Source organism: Pristis pectinata, chromosome 5 (assembly GCF_009764475.1).
Source record: "Pristis pectinata isolate sPriPec2 chromosome 5, sPriPec2.1.pri, whole genome shotgun sequence".
Classification (NCBI taxonomy): domain Eukaryota; kingdom Metazoa; phylum Chordata; class Chondrichthyes; order Rhinopristiformes; family Pristidae; genus Pristis; species Pristis pectinata.
The window spans coordinates 110,827,475-110,847,528 of record NC_067409.1 but is presented as its reverse complement, the minus strand read 5'-3'; the positions used below and the strand labels follow the sequence as shown (position 1 = coordinate 110,847,528).

The window sequence follows — 20,054 nt, the reverse complement described above, 5'->3', positions numbered from 1 at the left end:
GGCATTACACAAATCATTAAATAATATGGTGCATGCCTCTACCAGGAAAACATAAGGTGCTCAAACATTAACACAGAGAAGTGCTGAGTTCAATTTCACATCTTCAGTATGACTTACTCTGGGTAAAGTCAAGATTGAACTGCAGCATGCCCTGAAAATAGGTGCTATGCTATCTAATGTCAAGGGAGAGAGTTGTGGACACAGCCTAGCATGTCACGGAAACCAGCCTCCCCTCCTTGGACTCTGTCTTTACCTCTCGCTGCCTTGGCGAAGCAGCCAGCATAATCAAAGACCCCACCCACCCAGGTCATTCTCTCTTCTCTCCTCTTCCATCAGGTAGAAGATACAGGAGCCTGAGGGCATGTACCACCAGGCTCAAGGACAGCTTCTACCCCACTGTGATAAGACTATTGAACGGTTCCCTTATACGATGAGATGGACTCTGACCTCACGATCTACCTTGTTGTGACCTTGCACCTTATTGCACTGCACTTACTCTGTAGCTGTGACACTTTACTCTGTACTGTTCTTGTTTTTACCTGTACTACATCAATGCATTCTGTACTAACTCAATGTAACTGCACTATGTACTGAATTAACCTGTATGATCGGTATTCAAGACAAGTTTTTCACTGTACCTCGGTACAAGTGACAATAATAAACCAATACCAATACCTTAATTTTAGAGTAGGTGTAGCAGTGAATGGAACACTTACATTGTTGGAATCAACTTCACTGGGATGTGTTGGTTTTCTAGGTTACATTTAAAGTTGGCACAAAACTTCCATAAAATTAATGTCATCAATAGAGCCTGCTTGTCTATTGTCCATAACCGCATTAATCCACTTTGCAGACAAATGTTGCAAATGAATGTCATAATAAATTTAAAAATTACTGCGACAAAATATTTATTTAAGTGGTGTGAACGCATCATCAAATTATAACAATTAAAATAATTTGTTGATAATAGGCACCTTACTGAAACACTCAGCCAGCAGGCTAGTTCTGCAATCAAATTAACTGGTTATAATTATTGCAATCTTGTGAGCATTTTGTTAGTTAGAGGATTGACCACTTTCCTGTCTGCCACAGTGAACTAAGGTTTTCAATCAACAGAAGATTCTGTTACCATATGTTATATTCCATCGTATCAACGATCCAAGGGCTGGCAATTTTAATACTTAGATGGTGGCAAGAATTAGAACAGAGCAGCAGATGTAACAATATCTGAGAGCATTTCCAGACATCTGGCCTGATATATCAGATTAACATTGTTAAAGACAAGAAATGTGTAACACTGGGGTCAGGAGCTAGTATGAGAATATTTCCAAGCAGACTTAGACCATAAGACCATAAGACATAGCAGAATCAAGCCATTTGGCCCATTAAGTCTGCTCTGCCATTCGTTCATGGCTGATTTATTTTTCCCTCTCAACCCCATTCTGCTGCCCTTTCCCCATAACCTTTGACGCCCTTGATGTACCTATCAACCTCCGCTTTAAATATACCCAATGACTTGGCCTCCACAGCCGTCTGTGGCAATGAATTCCACAGATTCACCACCCTCTGGCTGAAGAAATTCCTCCTCATCTCTGTCCTAAAGGGACATCCTTTTATTCTGAGGCTATGCCCTCTGGTCATAGACTCTCCCAAGACTGGACACATCCTCTCCATGTACACTCTATCCAGGCCTTTCAATGTTCAGTAGGTTAAAAGGGACTTTTAATTCCACAGCTTCACCACTCTGAGTGATGAAATTTCTCCTCATTTAAATTCTAATTCTGTTCATCTGTAACCCTGAGACACTGACCCTTTGTTCTAGACATATCATCCATGGGAAACATCCTCCCCACATCCAGTTCGTCTTGTCAGAAGTTTCTAAGTCTCAGTTAGATCCTCTTTCATTCTTCTACCATCAAGTGAATGCAAATCTACTCAATTTAATCGCTCCTGACATGGCAGCCCCACTATCCCAGGAATCAGTCTGAGATTACAGTCTTGGTGTATGAGCACTCTTTCCTGCAGACAGCTGAGGGCTGTGCTTGTGAATTAGAGACAATGAGGGTCATCAAAGTCTACCCTCACTGATAGGAAGCTCCTGAGACATACGAGGTGGTCCACATCGACCAAGTTCTCTTTAAATGGATTGGGGTGAGGCCATGCAGAATCCATGTATAGGTATGAAATCTGGAAAAAGAAAAGAATGAGCAAGAGGGTGGTTTAGATTCAAAAGCCCTAAGGTCGTACCAGGGCAGTTGAGCAATTCAACTGTCATGATAGAAAGTAAGAATGTTCATAGAGCCTCAGCAAAGGGGTTACCCCACAGCTGGGTCCAAAGTTCTAACTCACTTCAAGTATGTTGGTGTGCATTGGTATCTCATACATATGAAACATGGCCTCTTCCATGTGTGTTGTGACAGTAAGGAGCATGCTAGATACTGGACCCTTCAGTGAATTCAATATTCCTTCATGTTCTGAAAACAATCAACTTTGGAACACAAAGCTTAAAGGGGTTGGATGCATTGTCTTTACAATGGAGAGAGAAGCTCCGATTTCTTCCAGCAAAGTTCTTCTCCTTTTGCATTCACAGTTGTTACCTTTTTGTGCTCAGTGATTCCAGCTCAGTTCTCCCCTATGTTCTTTATCTATGTTGCCACGATTAGAATTACAACCAAGGCATCAATATCACCTACATTAAAACTGCAAATAAAGAATTCTCTATTCAAAATCCCTTATATGATGCTGGAAAATGGTCCTGCAGGCCCGGCAGATAATCTGCCTGCCAGAGATAAGTCCAATTGAAGAACAGGAAAAAAAACCACCAATCTCTCTTGAATATTCCTTCAGGATTGCTGGTTGAAACTATATCCTTTCACCTGTCTCAACTGATGTTGTTCACATATATGGAAAGCAAGAAAGCTCACCAGTGCCTCTACTTCCTCAGGAGGCTAAAATTTGGCATGTCCCCTTTGACCTTAACCAACTTTTACTGATGCACCATAGAAAGCATCCTATCCAGATGCATCACGGCTTGGTACGGCAACTGCTCTGCCCAGAACCGCAAGAAACTGCAGAGTTATGGACACAGCTCAGCACATCACGGAAACCAGCCTCCCCTCCATGGACTCTGTCTACACTTCTTGCTGCCTCGGTAAAGCAGGCAACATAATCAAAGATTCCACCCACCCCGGACACTCTCTCTTCTCCCCCCCCCATCAGACAAAAGATACAAAAGCCTGAAAGTACGTACCACGAGGCTCAAGGAGAGTTTCTATCCCACTGTTATAAGACTATTAAACATCCCCCTAGTACGATAAGATGGACTCTTGACCTCACAATCTACTTCGTTATGACCTTGCACCTTATTGTCTATGAGCACTGCACTTTCTCTGTAACTGTAACACTTTATGCTGCATTCTGTTATTGCTTTACCTTGTACTACCTCAATTCAATGTTGTAATGAATTGATCTGTATGGACGGTATGCAAGACAAGTTTTCCACTGTACCTTGGTACATGTGAGAATAATAAACCAATTTACCAATATGTGCTTATTTTATTATATTCAAAGGTAGCCCTGATGCTCCAAGGACACAAACAATAGTTCTGAGAGCTTCACTGCTGGTTGGCACCTTTCACAGACATCCCTACCAGTATTATGATGAGGTCCTAGATCGCCACAGGGACTTATCAAAAGGCCAAAAGTCAGAAAAAACACCTCTATCACAACCTGCTGGTCTTAATGAAGAACATAGCAACTGTAGCATAAAATAAATGCTGAAAATATGCAGCACTTTGTGTGAAAGATATTAAATAAAATGTTTAAAAATTGTTAAATTTTACATTTCACAACAACATAAATGTTCTACTTGAAGGCATCAGCCTCTACCAAAATCCTGGCCTCAGATTGAATATATTTCAGCCATTCCTTTATGAGTAGTTCAGGTTGTGCCCTCCAAACATGAGGAGGGCTAATTTATCAGGGAAGATCAGTATCAGGTGAACTTAACCTTGAGTGTATTTTTAAAAATGAAGCTGCAAACATGTGCACGTGAATGAGGCAGACTGTATTTATATTAATGCCAGTGTACTACCCTCTGGAGGGACTAGTCTTTCAGGTGAGATGATGGGCCAGAACATCCAAACTACCATTTTCCAGCTTCGTTCTCGAGAGTAAGACGACACAGTAGGCTCAAGGACAGCTTCTATCCCACTGTTATAAGACTATTATAAGTCTATCTAACACTATACAAGTCTCCTAGTACGAGAAGATGGACTCTTGACCTCACAATCTACCACGTAATGACCTTGCACCTTATCGTCTGCCTGCACTGCACTTTCTCTGTCACTGTAACACTTTATTCTGCATTCTGTTATTGTTTTCCCTTGTACTACCTCAATGCACTGTTGTAACGAAATGACCTGTATGGACAGCATGCAGAACAAGTTTTTCACTGTACCTCGGTACATGTGACAATAATAAACCAATTTACCAATTTAGCAGTGGCACAGCTAATAGAGATTTTAATCTGTACCTCTGGTGCTGTCCGTGTGGAGTTTGCAGATTCTCCCTGTGACCTCATGGGTTTCCTCCCACATCCCAAAGATGTCAGAGTTGGTAGTTATTTGGCCTCCATAAATTGCCCCTAGTGAATCGGTGAATCTGGGGGAGTTGATGGGAATGTGGGGAGAATAAGTTCTAGGTAAAGGTTTATGGGTGCTTTATGGTCAGTGCGGATTTGGTGGACTGATGGGTTTGTTGTTATGCTTTATTATTTTATGATTCTATGACGACCAGAACTCAGGCTGCTTGCTGAAACATTGGTGACCCTACCAATCTCCCAATGAAGTTCAGTCGTCTCCCCTCTCACAAATCTAACGTTGTTTTGGTCTCATCAGTGTACAAGGGAGGTCATCTGATTTATAATATTGGTGTTAAAAGCACCCTCCATAAATAAAATAAGCTAGCCAACTTCATCGACAATGCTTGACACCAGGATTCCCTTTATTATTATGTAATATGGGAAGGTTAAGCAAAATAAGGGTTTGTTTTAATTGATTGCAATCTTAGAAACTGAGAAACATCAAACTGCGTTTCAGGAAAATTAAGTCCAATTTTTGTACTTACTACTAAGTGGTGATCTATGTCTGCTGTAAAATCTTGATGGAGCCAGACTTACTGCCAGTGGCAGTCACCCAACAACACAAAGGCCTGGCCATTCCCTGCTCTGAGCGATGCAACAAAGAACTGGCTTTGCCAGTGAGTTGAGACCTCCAACCAGATCATTTAGACCATGGCAATCTATTTTGTCGAAAACATCTGCTGAAATAATTTTTCAGCAAGCAAGTACTCAATCAATGGAACAACTCCCCCAGAAACCACTGGAAGTAAAGACTGATTCATTCAAACGTAATTTCTAACTGGTAACTCATCAGTTGCAAAACAGGATGGCTGTCCTTCAACCTTCTCATCGGTCTGATTTATATTGGTTATACTACACTGTGAAGATTTTTATTTTTTAATTGTTTTTATAATAATATCCAGTTGTAATAATACTCAATTGTTGCTAGTTGAGAAGTGAGGTTAATTAAGACCTCTTTCCTCTCTTGTTGATAGGTTATAGAACACAGAACATACAAAGAACACTACAGCACAGTACAGGCCCTTCGGCCCACAGTGTTGTGCTGACATTTTATCCTGCTCCAAGATCTATCTAACCCTTCCCTCCCACATAGCCCCCTATTTTTTTTAGGTCACAACGAGGAAGGTTGTGAGGTCAAGAGACCATCTTATGGTGCAAGAGGTTGATGCAATGGTCTTATAACAGTGGGGTAGAAGCTGTCCTTGAGCCTGGTGGTATGTGCTTTCAGGCTTTTGTACCAGGTACCCTTCTTAAGGTGACGAGGTGACAATTTGGACCTGATCTGATTTCTCACTGCTGCATGCGCAGTAAACTTTAAATTCTTCACAGTAAATTCTCCAATCCTCTCTGTGATACAGGATTGACATGGACAAGGTGGGGGCTAGAATTGTGCAATGGTGCAGCTTCCTCGCACAGGTTTTTATTTGCATTGGACTGACAGACATGATAATTTGCAATGATAATAAAAAAAAGTACACCAACCTGGAAGCTCGAGATTAAGAACGTATAAATCATCAGTGTTTTGTTTAAAGCATGCAAAGGATGGAATTGCATTATTTGCAGGCATTTGCACAGTACTTTGCATATCAATAATACCTCCATTATGTTCTACTTTGGATTCATTCATAACTGAGTTGGGACGCCTCGGCCACCCGAGTCAGTGGGCGATGGAGCCCCGGCGACAGGGCCGCCGCCCCTCAGCCCCTGGCGGGAGCGGGAGCGGCAACGGACAACCGGCGGGAAAAGGCGGGAGGGAGGAAGCCAACGCACGCAGCCCCGGCGCCGGGCAGCGCCGCTCGCGTGGGCGGCTCCCGGTGGGAAGGGCTGAAGCTGTCCGGCGCTCGCCGAAGGTAAGGGGCCGCATGTCGGTTGAATTGCACCTTTCCGGAGGAGGAGGAGGAGAGAGGGGGAGAGGGAGGAGAGAGGGAGAGGGGGAGGGGGGAGAGGGAGAGGGGGAGGGAGGGGGGAGAGGGAGAGGGGGAGGGAGGGGGGAGAGGGAGAGGGGGAGGGAGGGGGGAGAGGGAGAGGGGGAGGGAGGGGGGAGAGGGGGAGGGAGGGGGAGAGGGAGAGGGGGAGGGAGGGGGGGAGGGAGGGGGGGAGGGAGGGAGAGGAGAGGGGGAGGGGGAGAGAGGGGGGGAGAGGGGGGAGAGAGGGGGAGGGGGGGAGAGAGAGGGGGAGGGGGGGAGAGAGAGGGGGAGAGAGAGGGGGAGGGGGGAGAGGGGGGGAGGGGGGAGGGAGGGGGGGGGGAGAGGGGGGAGGGAGGGGGGAGGGAGGGAGAGGGGAGAGGGGGGAGGAGGGGGGGGAGGAGAGGGAGAGAGGGGGGGAGAGGAGGGGGGGAGGGGGAGAGAGGGGGGGAGGGGGGAGAGGGAGGGAGGGGGGGGGGGGGGGGGGAGGGAGGGGGGGGGGGGGGGGGAGAGGGCCAGGGAGGGAGGGGGGGGGGGGAGAGAGGGAGGAGGGGGGGAGGGGGAGGGGGGAGAGGGGGAGCGGGGGGGGGGAGGAGAGGGGGAGGGGGGGGGGAGAGGGGGGGGGGAGGGGGGGGGGAGAGAGGGGGAGAGGAGGGGGGGGGGAGAGGGGGGGGGGAGGGTAGAGGAGGGGGGGGGGAGAGGGGGGGGGCAAGAGGGGGTGGGTGGGGAGAGGAGGGGGGAGGGGGGAGAGAGGGGGGGAGGGGGGGGAGGAGGGGAGAGAGGGGGGGGAGAGGAGGGGGGGGAGGGGGAGAGAGGGGGGGGAGGGGGGAGAGGAGGGAGGGAGGGGGGGGGGGAGAGAGGGAGGGAGGGGGGGGGGGAGAGAGGGAGGGAGGGATGGGGGGGGGGAGAGAGGGGAGGAGGGGGGGAGGGGAGGGGGGAGAGAGGGGAGGAGGGGGGGGAGGGAGGGGGAGGGGGGGGAGAGAGGGGGGGGAGGGGGGGGGAGAGAGGGGGAGAGGAGGGGGGGGGAGAGGGTGGGGGAGGGGGAGAGGAGGGGGGGGAGAGGGGGGGGGGGAGAGGGGGGGGGAGGGGGAGAGGAGGGGGGGAGGGGGAGAGAGGGGGGAGGGGGGGGAGGGGGAGAGAGGGGGGGAGGGAGGGGAGGGGGAGAGAGGGGGGGGGAGGGGGAGAGGGGGGGGGAGAGGGGGGGGGAGGGGGAGAGGGGGGGGGAGGGAGGGGAGGGAGGGGGGGGGGGAGGGGGAGAGAGGGGGGGAGGGGGGGGGGAGGGGGAGAGAGGGGGGGAGGGAGGGGGGGAGGGGGGGAGGGGGGGGGGAGGGGGAGAGAGGGGGGGAGGGGGGGGGGGGGGAGAGAGGGGGGAGGGAGGGGGGGAGGGGGAGAGAGGGGGGGAGGGAGGGGGGGAGGGGGAGAGAGGGGGGGAGGGGGGAGGGAGGGGGAGAGAGGGGGGGGGAGGGGGGGAGGGAGGGGGGGAGGGAGGGGGAGAGAGGGGGGGGGAGGGGGGGAGGGAGGGGAGGGGGGGGGAGGGAGGGGGGAGGGGGGAGAGAGGGGGGGAGGGAGGGGGAGGGAGGGGGAGAGAGGGGGGGAGAGGGGAGGGAGAGGGGGGGGAGGGGGGGAGAGAGGGGGGGGAGGGGGGGGAGAGAGGGGGGGAGAGAGGGGGGGAGGGGGGAGAGAGGGGGGAGGGGGGAGAGGGAGGGGAGGGAGGGGGGGAGAGGGGGGGAGGGGGGAGAGAGGGGGGGAGGGGGGAGAGGGAGGGAGGGAGGGGGGGAGGGGGGGGAGGGAGGGGGGGAGAGGGGGGGAGGGAGGGGGGGGAGGGAGGGGGGAGAGGGGGGGAGGGAGGGAGGGGGAGGGAGGGGGGGAGAGGGGGGGAGGGGGGGGAGAGAGGGGGGGAGGGGGGGAGAGGGGGAGAGAGGAGGGGGGGGAGAGAGGAGGGGGGGAGGGGGGGAGAGAGGGGGAGGGGGGGAGAGGGGAGGGGGGAGAGAGGAGGGGGGGAGGGGGGGAGAGAGGGGGAGGGGGGGAGAGGGGAGGGGGGGAGGGGGGGAGAGAGGGGGAGGGAGGGGGGGAGAGAGGGGGAGGGGGGGAGAGAGGAGGGGGGAGGGGGGGAGAGGGGAGGGGGGGAGGGGGGGAGAGAGGGGGAGGGAGGGGGGGAGAGAGGGGGAGGAGGGGAGAGAGGAGGGGGGAGGGGGGGAGAGAGGAGGGGGGGAGAGGGGGGGAGAGAGGGGGAGGGGAGGGGGGAGAGGGGGGGAGGGGGGGAGAGAGGGGGAGGGGGAGGGGAGGGGGGGGAGGAGGGGGGGAGGGGGGGGAGAGAGGGGGAGGGGGGAGAGAGGGGAGGGGGGGAGGGAGGGGGGGGAGGGGGAGGGGGGGAGGGGAGGGGGGGGAGGGGAGGGGGGGGAGGGGGAGGGGGGGAGGGAGGGAGAGAGGGGGGGAGAGGGGGAGGGGGGGGAGAGGGGGAGGGGGGGAGAGAGGGGGGGAGAGAGGGGGGAGGGGGGGGAGAGAGGGGGGAGGGGGAGGGGGAGGGGGAGAGAGGGGGGGGAGGGGGGAGGGAGGGGCAGGGGGGGAGGGGGGGGAGGGGCAGGGGGGGAGGGGGGGGGAGGGGGAGGGGGGGGGAGGGGGAGGGGGGGGGGAGGGGGGGGAGGGGGGGGGGAGGGGGAGGGGGGGGAGGGGGTGGGGGGGGAGGGGGGGGGGGAGGGGGGGGGGGGAGGGGGAGGGGGGGGGGGGAGGGGGGAGGGGGGGGGGAGGGGGAGGGGGGAGGGGAGGGGGAGGGGGGGGGAGGGGGAGGGGGGAGAGGGGGGGGGAGGGGGAGGGGGGGGGGGAGAGGGGGGGGGAGGGAGGGGAGGGGGAGGGGGGGGGGGGGGGGGGAGGGGGGGGGAGGGAGGGGGGGGGAGGGAGGGGAGGGGGAGGGGGGGGGGGGAGTGGGGGGAGGGGAGGGGGAGGGGGGGGGAGGGGGGAGGGGGGGGGGAGGGAGGGGAGGGGGGAGGGGGGAGGAGTGGAAGGGGAGGGGAGAGGTGGATGAGGGATGGAGGGGGAGGGAGGAATGGAGTGGGGTGGAGGGGAGGGGAGGGAGGAGGGTAATCTCCTGCACCTTGATGGGCAGGTGTGGGAGGTGAGGGAGTTCCTGCTGGGAGGTCAGCAGGTAGAGGCAAGGCCGTCCCACAGGCATGACATCTGCTGCTGTTGCAAGGTCGATATCCTCACAGTTATAGTTAGTCATTCTCATTGTTGTCACCTGGTCACCATAAGAAGGGGGATCATTATAAGCCTGGTCCAAAAAGCCTGAAAGCACGTACCACCAGGCTTAAGGACAGCTTCTATCCCACTGCTGTAAGACCATTGAATCGATCTCTTGTACCATAAGATGGACTCTTGGCCTCACAACCTCCCTCGTTATGACCTTGCACCTTATTGTCTACCTGCACTGCACTTTCTCTGTAACTATAACACTTTATTCTGCATTCTGTTATTGTTTTACCCTGTACTACCTCAATGCACTGTTGTAATGAACTGATCTGTATAGACGATATGCAAGGCAAGTTTTCCACTGTACCTCGGTACATGTGACAATAATAAACCAATTGCAATTCCATCATGTTTTGGCAACTGTCTACATTCACACCAGTGCAAATATCAGCTTTTCCTCTGTTGCCACTGTAGCTTTCCTGTAATCAGTAACTGTAGTGCGAGCACACCACAGACACACTGATAGTGCATACTTGAGCCAACTGCTTGGACATTTAACTTGGTTTGGATGAGATGGGACAATATAAATAATCGTAATCTAGATTTTTTGGGATCCAAGGGGACATTGCATTGTGGATCCAGAACTGACTGGCCCACAGAAGGCAAAGAGTGGTTTTTGAAGGGTCGTATTCCGTGTGGAGGTCGGTGACCAGTGGTGTACCTCAGGGATCTGTACTGGGACCCTTGCTGTTTGTGATTTTTATAAACGACCTGAATGAGGAAGTGGAGGGGTGGGTTGGAAAGGTTGGGGGTGTTGTGGATAGTTTGTAGGGCTGTCAGAGGTTACAGAGGCACATAGATAGGATGCAAAGTTGGGCTGAGAAGTGGCAGATGCAGTTCAACCCAGATAAGTGTGAAGTGGATCATTTTGGTAGGTCAAATATGATGGCAGAATATAGTCTTAATGGTAGGACTCTTGGCAGTGTGGAGGATCAGAGGGATCTTGGGGTCCGAGTCCATTGGACGCTCAAAGCAGCTGCGCAGGTTGACTCTGTGGTTAAGAAGGCATATGGTGTATTGTCCTTCATCAATCTGAAAATTGAGTTTAGGAGCCGAGAGGTATTGTTGCAGCTATATAGGTCCCTGGTCAGACCCCACTTGGAGTACTGTGCTCAGTTCTGGTCACCTCACTACAGGAAGGATGTGGAAGCCATAGAAAGGGTGCAGAGGAGATTTACAAGGATGCTGCCTGGAATGTGGAGCATGCCTTATGAAAGTAGGTTGAGGGAACTCTGCCTTTTCTCCATGGAGCGACGGAGGATGAGTGGGGACCTGACGGAGGTGTATAAGATGATGAGAGGTATTGATCGGGTAGATAGTCAGAGGCTTTTCCCCAGGGCTGAAATGGCGGCCACAAAAGGACGTAGGTTTAAGGTGCTGGGGAGTAGGTATAGAGGAGATGTCGGGTAAGTTTTTTACTCAGAGAGTGGTGAGTGCGTGGAATGGGCTGCTGGCAATGGTGGTGGAGATGGATACGATAGAGTCTTTTAAGAGATTGTTGGATAGGTACATAGAGCTTAGAAAAATAGAGGGCTATGGGTAAGCCTAGTAGCTTCTAGCGTAGGGACATGTTTGGCACAGCTTTGTGGGCTAAAGGGCCTGAATTGTGCTGTAGTTTTTCCATGTTTCTATCTTCCACCCACCATGGTGAAGGTCTGCTCTCCAGAATTAATTGGAGCCCCAGCCATGCAGTTCCAGTACAGTTACAACACTGGAATGTTGTCCAGATATGAGCCTTTTACAAAAAAAAGGACAAACCAATCCAGGCAGGACTGCCCCAACCGTCTATTCCCAATCCTTAGCAAAGTGATGGAAGGTGCTGTCAAGCAGCTGTTGCTTTCTACTTGGCTTCAAACTCACCATAGACTTGGTCCAAACATGGAATGAAGAGCTGAATTCCAGAGGCAAAGTGAAAGTGACTGATCTTGACATTAAGACAGCCACTTGATTGAATGTACTATCAACGAGCCCTGGTAAAAATGACGTCAATGGGAGTCAAGGGTAAGACTTTCTTTTAGCAAGAATCGTATCTCATTCAAAAGAAATTGGCTGTGACTGTTGGAGTTCAGTTGTCTTTGCTCCATGATAATGCTGCAGGTTTTGCACAAGTCAGTGTCCTTGGCCCTTTTGTGTTTAACTGATTCAACAATGACCTTCCATTATCAGATTAGAAGTGGTGATAGTAGCTAACAATCACATCATGTTCCTTTCCATTCACAGCTCCTCAGAAAATAAAGCAATCCATGACCACACCCAGCAAGCTAAGCACAAGTGGAGATATGAGTCAATATGTGCCAAATCACATCTGCACAATATAGATGCCAGGCAATGGGTATCTTCAATAAGAGAGAGCCTAATCATACTTATGTTCAGTAGCATTAATATCACTGAATCCACCACCTTTTGCATCCTGGGTTCAGCAGTGAACCGAAAGTCAAATGCATCAATCACGTAAAAACTAGAGCTACCAGGGTGACTAATTTGTGGCAAGTGACTAGACTCAAAGCTTTTACATCAAATACAAGGCATGAGGGCAGTATGATGAAATACAGGTAACCCACATTACAGAAGTTTGGGCATTGGAAATTTGCCCTTACAGAATCCACAATCGCTACCAAAAAATCTGAGATACAGAATAAAAATTCACTCTTGTGGAATTTATGTGAAAAAAATCAAATAAATGAACATTTTTTTTTCTTGATACATGCACAGATAATGTGCCTTTGCATTGTGGAAAATCACGATATAGAAGGTTTTATAGGAAAGCGGGGTGGCCAGTACTCTATATTTGTTAGGATAAATACGACATCAACGACTCCAATGAAGCTCTTCACTATCCAGGACAAAGCAGCTGCATGACTGGCATCCACACCCGCCAATGCTGTACTGTGCCTCCAGTGTATAACAACCTCACTGAGGTGACCTCAATCACAATTGAACTCACAATCTCTAAACCTCAATTACCAAGAAGGCCAAGAGTAGCAGGTGCCTGTACTAACAGATTTTCAAAAAGCACACTTGAAGATATATTACCATATATTCATTGTTGCTGGGTCAAAGTCCTGGAACTCCTATGCGATAACAATGAGGAAGTATCTTCACCTCGTGAATAGGCAGATGTTTAAGAACATAGCTCTCCACAGCCTTCTAAAGAGCAGTTAGGGATAGGCAAATGCTCATTTTGTCAAGAAAGCCCTTTTCACCTAAATCAATGAAGATGCCTGATTTCGGTTGTGGCAATGCAGGCTGCCCAGTTTAAGGCTGTCTGTTGAGGAATCCACATTCTTCAGCTGTGCATTCCTAAACTACTGCTTAACTGAAAGAGGTAGGACACTAAGGAATATTGATGAAATCAGAGACCTTTGGGTTCAAGCCCCTGAAAGTGGCAATACAGGTCAATAGGATTGTGAAGAAGGCATTTGGCATGCTTGCCTTTTGTAGGTCAGAGCATAGAATACAAAATTTAGGATGTTATGTTGCAACTTCACAAAATACCAGTTAGACTGCACTTGGAGTATTGTGTGCATTTCAAGTCACCACACTATAGGAAGGATGTGGTTGCACTGAAGACAGTCCAGAGGAGAGTCACCAAGATGTTGCCTTGACTGGAGCACTTTAGTTATGAGGAGGGATTGGATAGGCTGGGCTTGTTTTCCCTGGAGCAAAGGAGGCTTGACAATTATAAGAGGCATATGCAGGGTAGATAATCAGAATCTTTTTTCCGTGGCAGGGGTATCAAAAACAAGAGGGCATAGGTTTGAAGTGAGAGGAAGGAGTTTTAAAGGGGATTTGAGGGGAAAGTGTTTTTACACAGAGAATGATTGATATCTGGAACTTGCTACCAGAGGAGGTGGTCCAGTCAATTACATTTCAGATCAAGCATAGTTAGCATAATAAATTAACAGATTGGGTTTTTCAGACTGTAGGTTTTATTTACAGTCTTTAGAGAAGTGACCATATTTGTGAATTAGATTAAGATATCTATCACAACAGTCTCGATGTAATCCAGCAATCTTCTCGAAGACAGATTAATTGGCATTTTGAGAAAGTACCTCATAACAGAATTTTGGCAGGAACTAGCAGGAACAATGAAAATGCCTCTCCATGCAAAGCTTCACCTGTATCAGTCAAACACCTTGCTTAAATTATGGTATATTTGTTGGAAGGCGTACAAGCTCAGATCGCCAGTTCAGAAGTTTCTGTGGTCATTCCATAATTACACTAGTTCAGTACATAGCAGAACTGGAATAATGCAATAATGAGACATGTAATTCTCTTAATGATTTTCTTTTGTGTTTCATTAGTGTTTGTTCTATTTCTCTCCCTGTCAACTATAAATCTGAACTACACTGTTGATATCTTGTGTTATATTTGACCCCAAGAAGAACTTTGGATCACATACACACATTATTAGACTGCCTGTTTCCACTTCCATTGGATTGCCAGGTGCAACCCAACTTTATTTCTTCTGTGCTAGAAATCCTCAGCCATGGCTTTGTTATCTCCATTGTTTCTTTTTTCCAATGCTTTCCTGGTTGACCACCCTTGCTGTACCTTCCATAATCCAAAGCTCCATTGCTTATGTCCAAATTCAATCCAAGTCCTGTTGGCCTGAATTGGATTCTAGTAAGCAATACTTACGTTAAAATTTTCTTTCTTGTTTTCAAATCTTTGTCCTCATGCATCACAGACAGAGCAATTGTTTCCAGTTCTGAGATATCTCCAATTTTTCAATTTTGGCTTCTTGAAGATAACTGATTTGAATTATTCTACTTATGGTGATCATGCCTTTAGTTGCCAAGGCCTCTCTATAAACCCTTCTGCCCCTTTACTTCTTTTCCCCTTGTTGAGATGCTTCTTAAAACCTACCTTGTGAGGAAGCATTTGGTCATTTGCCAAATATCTCAGAGTAATACAGTGTCACATTTGATTTGATAACCTAAGAAGCATTTTGCCACATTGAATATGTTGTTACTTATTATAAATGCAGAGAGAAAGAATAAATACATTCATCTTAGGTTGGCAGGCTGTGACGAATGAGGGACAGCAGGGACTGGTGCTTGGGCCCCAACTATTCATAATCTACATCAACAACTTGTGTGAGGGGATCAAGTGTAACATTTCTAAGTTTGCTTTTGCTGTAAAGCTAAGTGGAAATGTGAGTAATAGTGAGGAGACAAAGAGGTTTCAAAGGGATAGGCTTTAAAGGGCAACACGATACAGATAGGCAATGTGGAAGAATGTCATCCACTTCAGTAGGGAAAAAACAGAAGTCCTGAGTAATTTTAAGTGATGAGAGATTGAGAAATGCTGATGTTCAAAGGGTGTTGGGTATATTTTTACAAGTCAAAGGTAACCTCCAGGTGCAGCAGGCAGGAAGGCAAATGGTTTGATGCCCTTTTACAAGACGATTTGAGAACAGGAGTACATATAGGATCTCTGTGACATTACATCTGGATTATTGTACAATTTTAGTCTTCATATTAGAGGGAGTGAAGCAAAGATTGAGCAGCTAGGGGATCAAGGGATATGAGGATTGAGTGGGAAAGTGGTTTACCAATAATATTGAAAAGTGGGCTTCTGGTGCCAAATTGGCTACTTCTCTTGTTTCATATGTTCACACCTTTTAAGTTGGTGTTTATTTTTAGAAGAGCATTGATTGACTACAGTGCCTTTGAGCTGTTAAGATGATTAAGGAAATCCTTAGCCATGCTTACACCTGGCGCATAGAAATATCTTGGGCAATGGCTGCACTGCAGTCTTTAGCTCTTGATAATAAGCTGCTGGCAATCAATGATAATCAGGGGTTTGGCTGATTCTTGATTGCAAGTTGGCCTTATGAAAGATCATTGACATGAAATGTTGACTGTTCCTCTCTTTACAGAAGTTTCTAGCATTTTTCATTTTTATTTCAGATTTCTATTATCTGAACAGTTTTCAGTTTCATAGCCTTATCATTTTCCCCATAAAATTGTTTGAGGTTGAGATTTTAAGGGTGTAGTTATATTTTAATTTCAGCATTAATACTGAAAATGTTTTGTTTTCCACTGACAGCTAGAGTTGCATTTCAGATATTGGTCAGGGGTTATTCTCTATTTGAAATGGGTTACAATAAAACTTTATGATCCACTCCTTGCAAATACCACCCTCATTAACATCTAAATGATTGAACAAACGTTAGCCATGATATGCTCCTGGTAGGCTTGGCAAGTACTTTGACCCCACATGGCCAGCTCTAAGCAGAACTTAATGACCACAGTGTTAATGAAGCAGAAACAGTAATATTGACTGCCTAATTGGATTAAATTCACCATCCCCAATTAATGATCTAAATTGATGTTTTTGCATCAATATCTTAAGCACTTCATTTATGTTGATACATGTAGCACAGTCGTTTTCAAATGTGACGTTACATTTCTGAAGTGAGATGTTATGTATTTTGAAAATGTTGCATTGGTGGGTAAGGAAAAAACAGTAACATTTATGAAAAACATTTTTTTCAGGGTCCATTTTTCACTGAGCAGCAGGAATATTCATTTATTACTGTTTTTTTCCTAAATGGGCATATCTGGCCAGAGAATTTCCAAAATCACTGAGATCAGGCTATTTCTGGAGCATTCCAGACATACTCAGACATGATAATTTGCATGATAATTAAAAAAAGGTACACCAATTTGGCAGCTCTAGATTAACGACGTGTAAATTATTGGTATTTCGTTTAAAGCAGGCAAAGAACTGAATTGCATTATCTGTAGGTATTTGCACAGTACTTTGCACATCAATAATACCTCCATTATGTTCTACTTTGGATTCATTCATAACTTTTAATTTTGATGCAATATGTTTGCATTCATTTTTCCTCAATCTTTGATGAAATTTTGCATTTCTGTCTTTGGTCAATGAACAAGTTACATTACTGTAGTGAGGGATTTTGACCAAAAATACGTTTAAAAATACTTTTTTTTTCAAGTTAAAATCTGCTATAAATAGATTGCTGGAGATATTTATTATTTTCTTTTCATTTTTGATTTAAGGTTTTCCAGAGCTCTGAATGATAAACAGTAAGTCAAAATAATGGATCTTATTGATCATGGATTTTATGCAGACAAGGTGTGGATTCAGTGTGAATATGAAGATTGCTTGAAATGGAGGCTTTTGACAAATGAGGATGCTGCATGTGTGGATTCAAGTAAACCCTGGTACTGTGACATGAACAGTGATTCTTGGTTTAATTGCTGTTCTGTGCCTGAAGAGAGTTACCCTGAGGAATCTGCATTCCACCAATATGGATTGAAACTTGTCTACTCGCAACTTCCTGTGGGAAGTCTGGTTTTAACCAAGATGCCTGGATGGCCTAGGTGAGGCACACCTGTAGAGTCAGGAGATATTTTTCAAACTGCATTAACTTATTCAAAGCAACACAGTGTTTATAGTAAATGCACAGTATTGAATGTTTCCTTTTAAAACTCAAAGCAACTAACTCTAAAACTGATAATAAATTCATTTCACAAGTGAAATTCATGAAAAATGGTTTGGGAAAAAAAACTATGTTAAATTTGTAGGAAAACACTTACCATGTTGTTGCTTTATTAGATAATATTAGTAGTTTTTAAAGAACTGCAGTACTGATATAGAAATATTTTGTTTCCACAAAGACTGTAGGTTCACTTTACAGATTTGTTGATGAGTTGTGAGATGGTAAGTTGGATGTAGATTTCTCAATGATTTAAACTACATTGAATTATTAATTCAGCTTGAGCCACAGCATGGCAGTGAATCAACAGCCTACTATGGTTGTCATTCAAGACAAATTCAGACCCATTAGGTAGTAAAATTGTTCTTACTGTGAATTCAGCTAAATAAAAATGATGCAAATGATTTAGAATTTCTTGCTTTCCACTGACATTGATTTTTTTTGTAAAAGTTATTAACTGAAGGAATTTCATTCAGGTATTGAGTGCCAACTTTTATTTAGCTTGTTATAGTGAGAAGTTTAATTACAGAGCACACAGAACTAGTACTGGAATGTAGAAATTCTTGGCATAAAAACTTCACATTTACAATGTCCAAGTAGCAGCTACAAACAATCTGCTAGAGGAAGTCAGCAGGTCAAGTAGCATCTGTGGGAGGAAAGAAATTGTCGATGTTTCGTGTCGAAACCCCATGTCAGCTGTAATGGGTTCTGTGCCATCTTTTTATGATATACTAGCATGATGTTGCATTGTTGGTACAAAAGAGTACAAATTTTTTAAAAAGCCCAAGCATACTCTTAGAACCATTGGAAAATGTACTGAGTCTTACTGCATGGAACAGGAATATATTCTCGCACTGTGCATAAAAAAAGGCAAAATCTGGGGCAGGTGCAAAGTAAAACATTTAACATTCCTAATCATCTGCTTCCTACTGGCCAGTTAGCTTAAGACCTTTCATTAGGAAAACATTGGAAGTTGTTCTCAAAGATATTTAGTGGCACACTTTAAAAATTCAAGTTAAGCGGACAATTACAATGGTTTTACGAAAGGGAAATTATATTTGACCAACTTATTGGAATTTTTTGAAGAAGTCAAATGTGTGGTGGATAAAGGAGAACTGATGAATGTATTGTACGTAGATTTCCAGTAAACATTTGATAAAGTGCCATATCAAAGGTTATTGTGGAAAATAAAGATTCATGATAAAGCATAAATGGATCTTTTGCTGGCTGGGAAGATCTGCCACAGAGGTAGGTGTTAAAGCCTCAACTTTTAAAAGTTATACAATTGCCTGATATAAAGACACCAAAAATTAGTTGCTAAGTTTGTGGTTGACACAAAGGTTGTAGGGAAGTGAGTTGTACAGAGGGGATAAGGAAGCTATAAAGTGTTATAGATAGGTTAAGTAAGTGGACAAAGATCTGGCAAATGGAATATAAAAGGGGAAAATATAAAATTGTCCATTTTCAATAAAAAAAAGGAGCATATTATCTCAGTGGTGAGAGATTACAGAGCTCTGAAGTGCAGATGGATCTGGGTGCCTTAGTGCGTGCTTTGCCAAAGGCTAGTATGCAGGTACAAGTAATTAGGAAATCTAACAGATTGTTTTTGTTTATTGCTAGGGAAATTGAATATAAAACTAGAGAGGTTATGCTTCAGTTCTATATATTATTGATGAGCCTACATATGGAATATTGCATATAATTGCTCTCTTTATTTAAAGAAGGATGCTCATACATTGGAAGCAGTTCAATGAAGACTACTGGACTGATGGCTAGATTGTGAGGATTGTCTGTGAAGAAAATTTGGACAGGTTTGGTCTGAATGCACTGCAGTTTAGAAGAGTGTGTGTATGGTGGTGGGAAAGAGTTGGAGATGATAGGAATCACAGAAGATGAACCATTGAATATGGATTGGTGGGGCAGAAGAATGTATTAAGTGGGGAAGTAGTTAAGAATGTAGCACAACCTTTAATCTAAATAAGAATAGTACCTTCATCAGGTGTGTGTCCTTGTTGTATATTTCGAAGACAAGATTGAAATTGAAGATAGTGGAATTGTCCCATTTAACATCTTTGAAAGCTGGCCACATCACCAGATTTTTTGCCCTCACATAACGTATTTGCTTGTTTTAATGTGAGGCACTCATCCAATTTATTTAAATTATGCATGACAATGAAAAGTAGAGCAGAGCAATGCCAGGTTCTTTATGTGGATGCAGCACATGACCTGTTTGATATCAAAAAGCAGCAAAACTATAGATTCTGTACAGCTGAAATAAAAATAGAAAATGCTGGAAACAATTCTGGATTGTCCTTACTTTAGTATCTGACACTGCTCAAACGAAGCCCAACATCATCATCCATCTAGGCGTGTTACAATGCTTGGGGCTCAACATTGAATTCAACAATTTCTTTTGTTACATTAATGGCAAAACGATCCATTTTGCTTAAATGGAAGGATCCAATACCACCTACTACTTTTCAATGGTTCTCTTAAACTATATCATGTTTAAACTTGGAAAAAAATTAGGAGTGGTACTGTCAATCCTTCGCTTAAATTTGAAGATATTTGGAGTCCATTTATTCAATACTTTCACATGATGTAGATCCCCTTTCAATAACTTTCCAAGTTAGAGGAACGGAGTTGATGACATAATATTGCTCTGTTTCTACTAGAAGTTTTAGTCCAGTCTTTTTTTTTTGTTTTTTTTTGAAATTTTTCTGTTTAGTTTAGTTTATATTGTTTATAATTTTTCTTATTGATTTGTTTTTTCTTTTTCTTAATTTAT

At 46.3% G+C, this 20,054-nt stretch overlaps 1 protein-coding gene and 1 pseudogene across 1 annotated transcript in view; one reads left to right on the top strand and one right to left on the bottom strand.

Annotated features, from left to right (window-relative positions):
- Positions 1-6,336: 6,336 nt before the first annotated feature.
- Positions 6,337-20,054, top strand: part of LOC127571005 (zinc finger CW-type PWWP domain protein 2-like) — a 48,294-nt gene continuing 34,576 nt past the window's right edge. The window contains exons 1-2 of the mRNA XM_052016977.1: positions 6,337-6,492; positions 16,827-17,150. Of these exons, the coding sequence (XP_051872937.1) occupies positions 16,867-17,150 (284 nt within the window). The 5' untranslated portion in view covers positions 6,337-6,492; positions 16,827-16,866. The remainder of the gene's footprint in view (positions 6,493-16,826; positions 17,151-20,054) is intronic.
- On the bottom strand, positions 6,957-9,529 carry LOC127570821 (basic proline-rich protein-like; annotated as a pseudogene).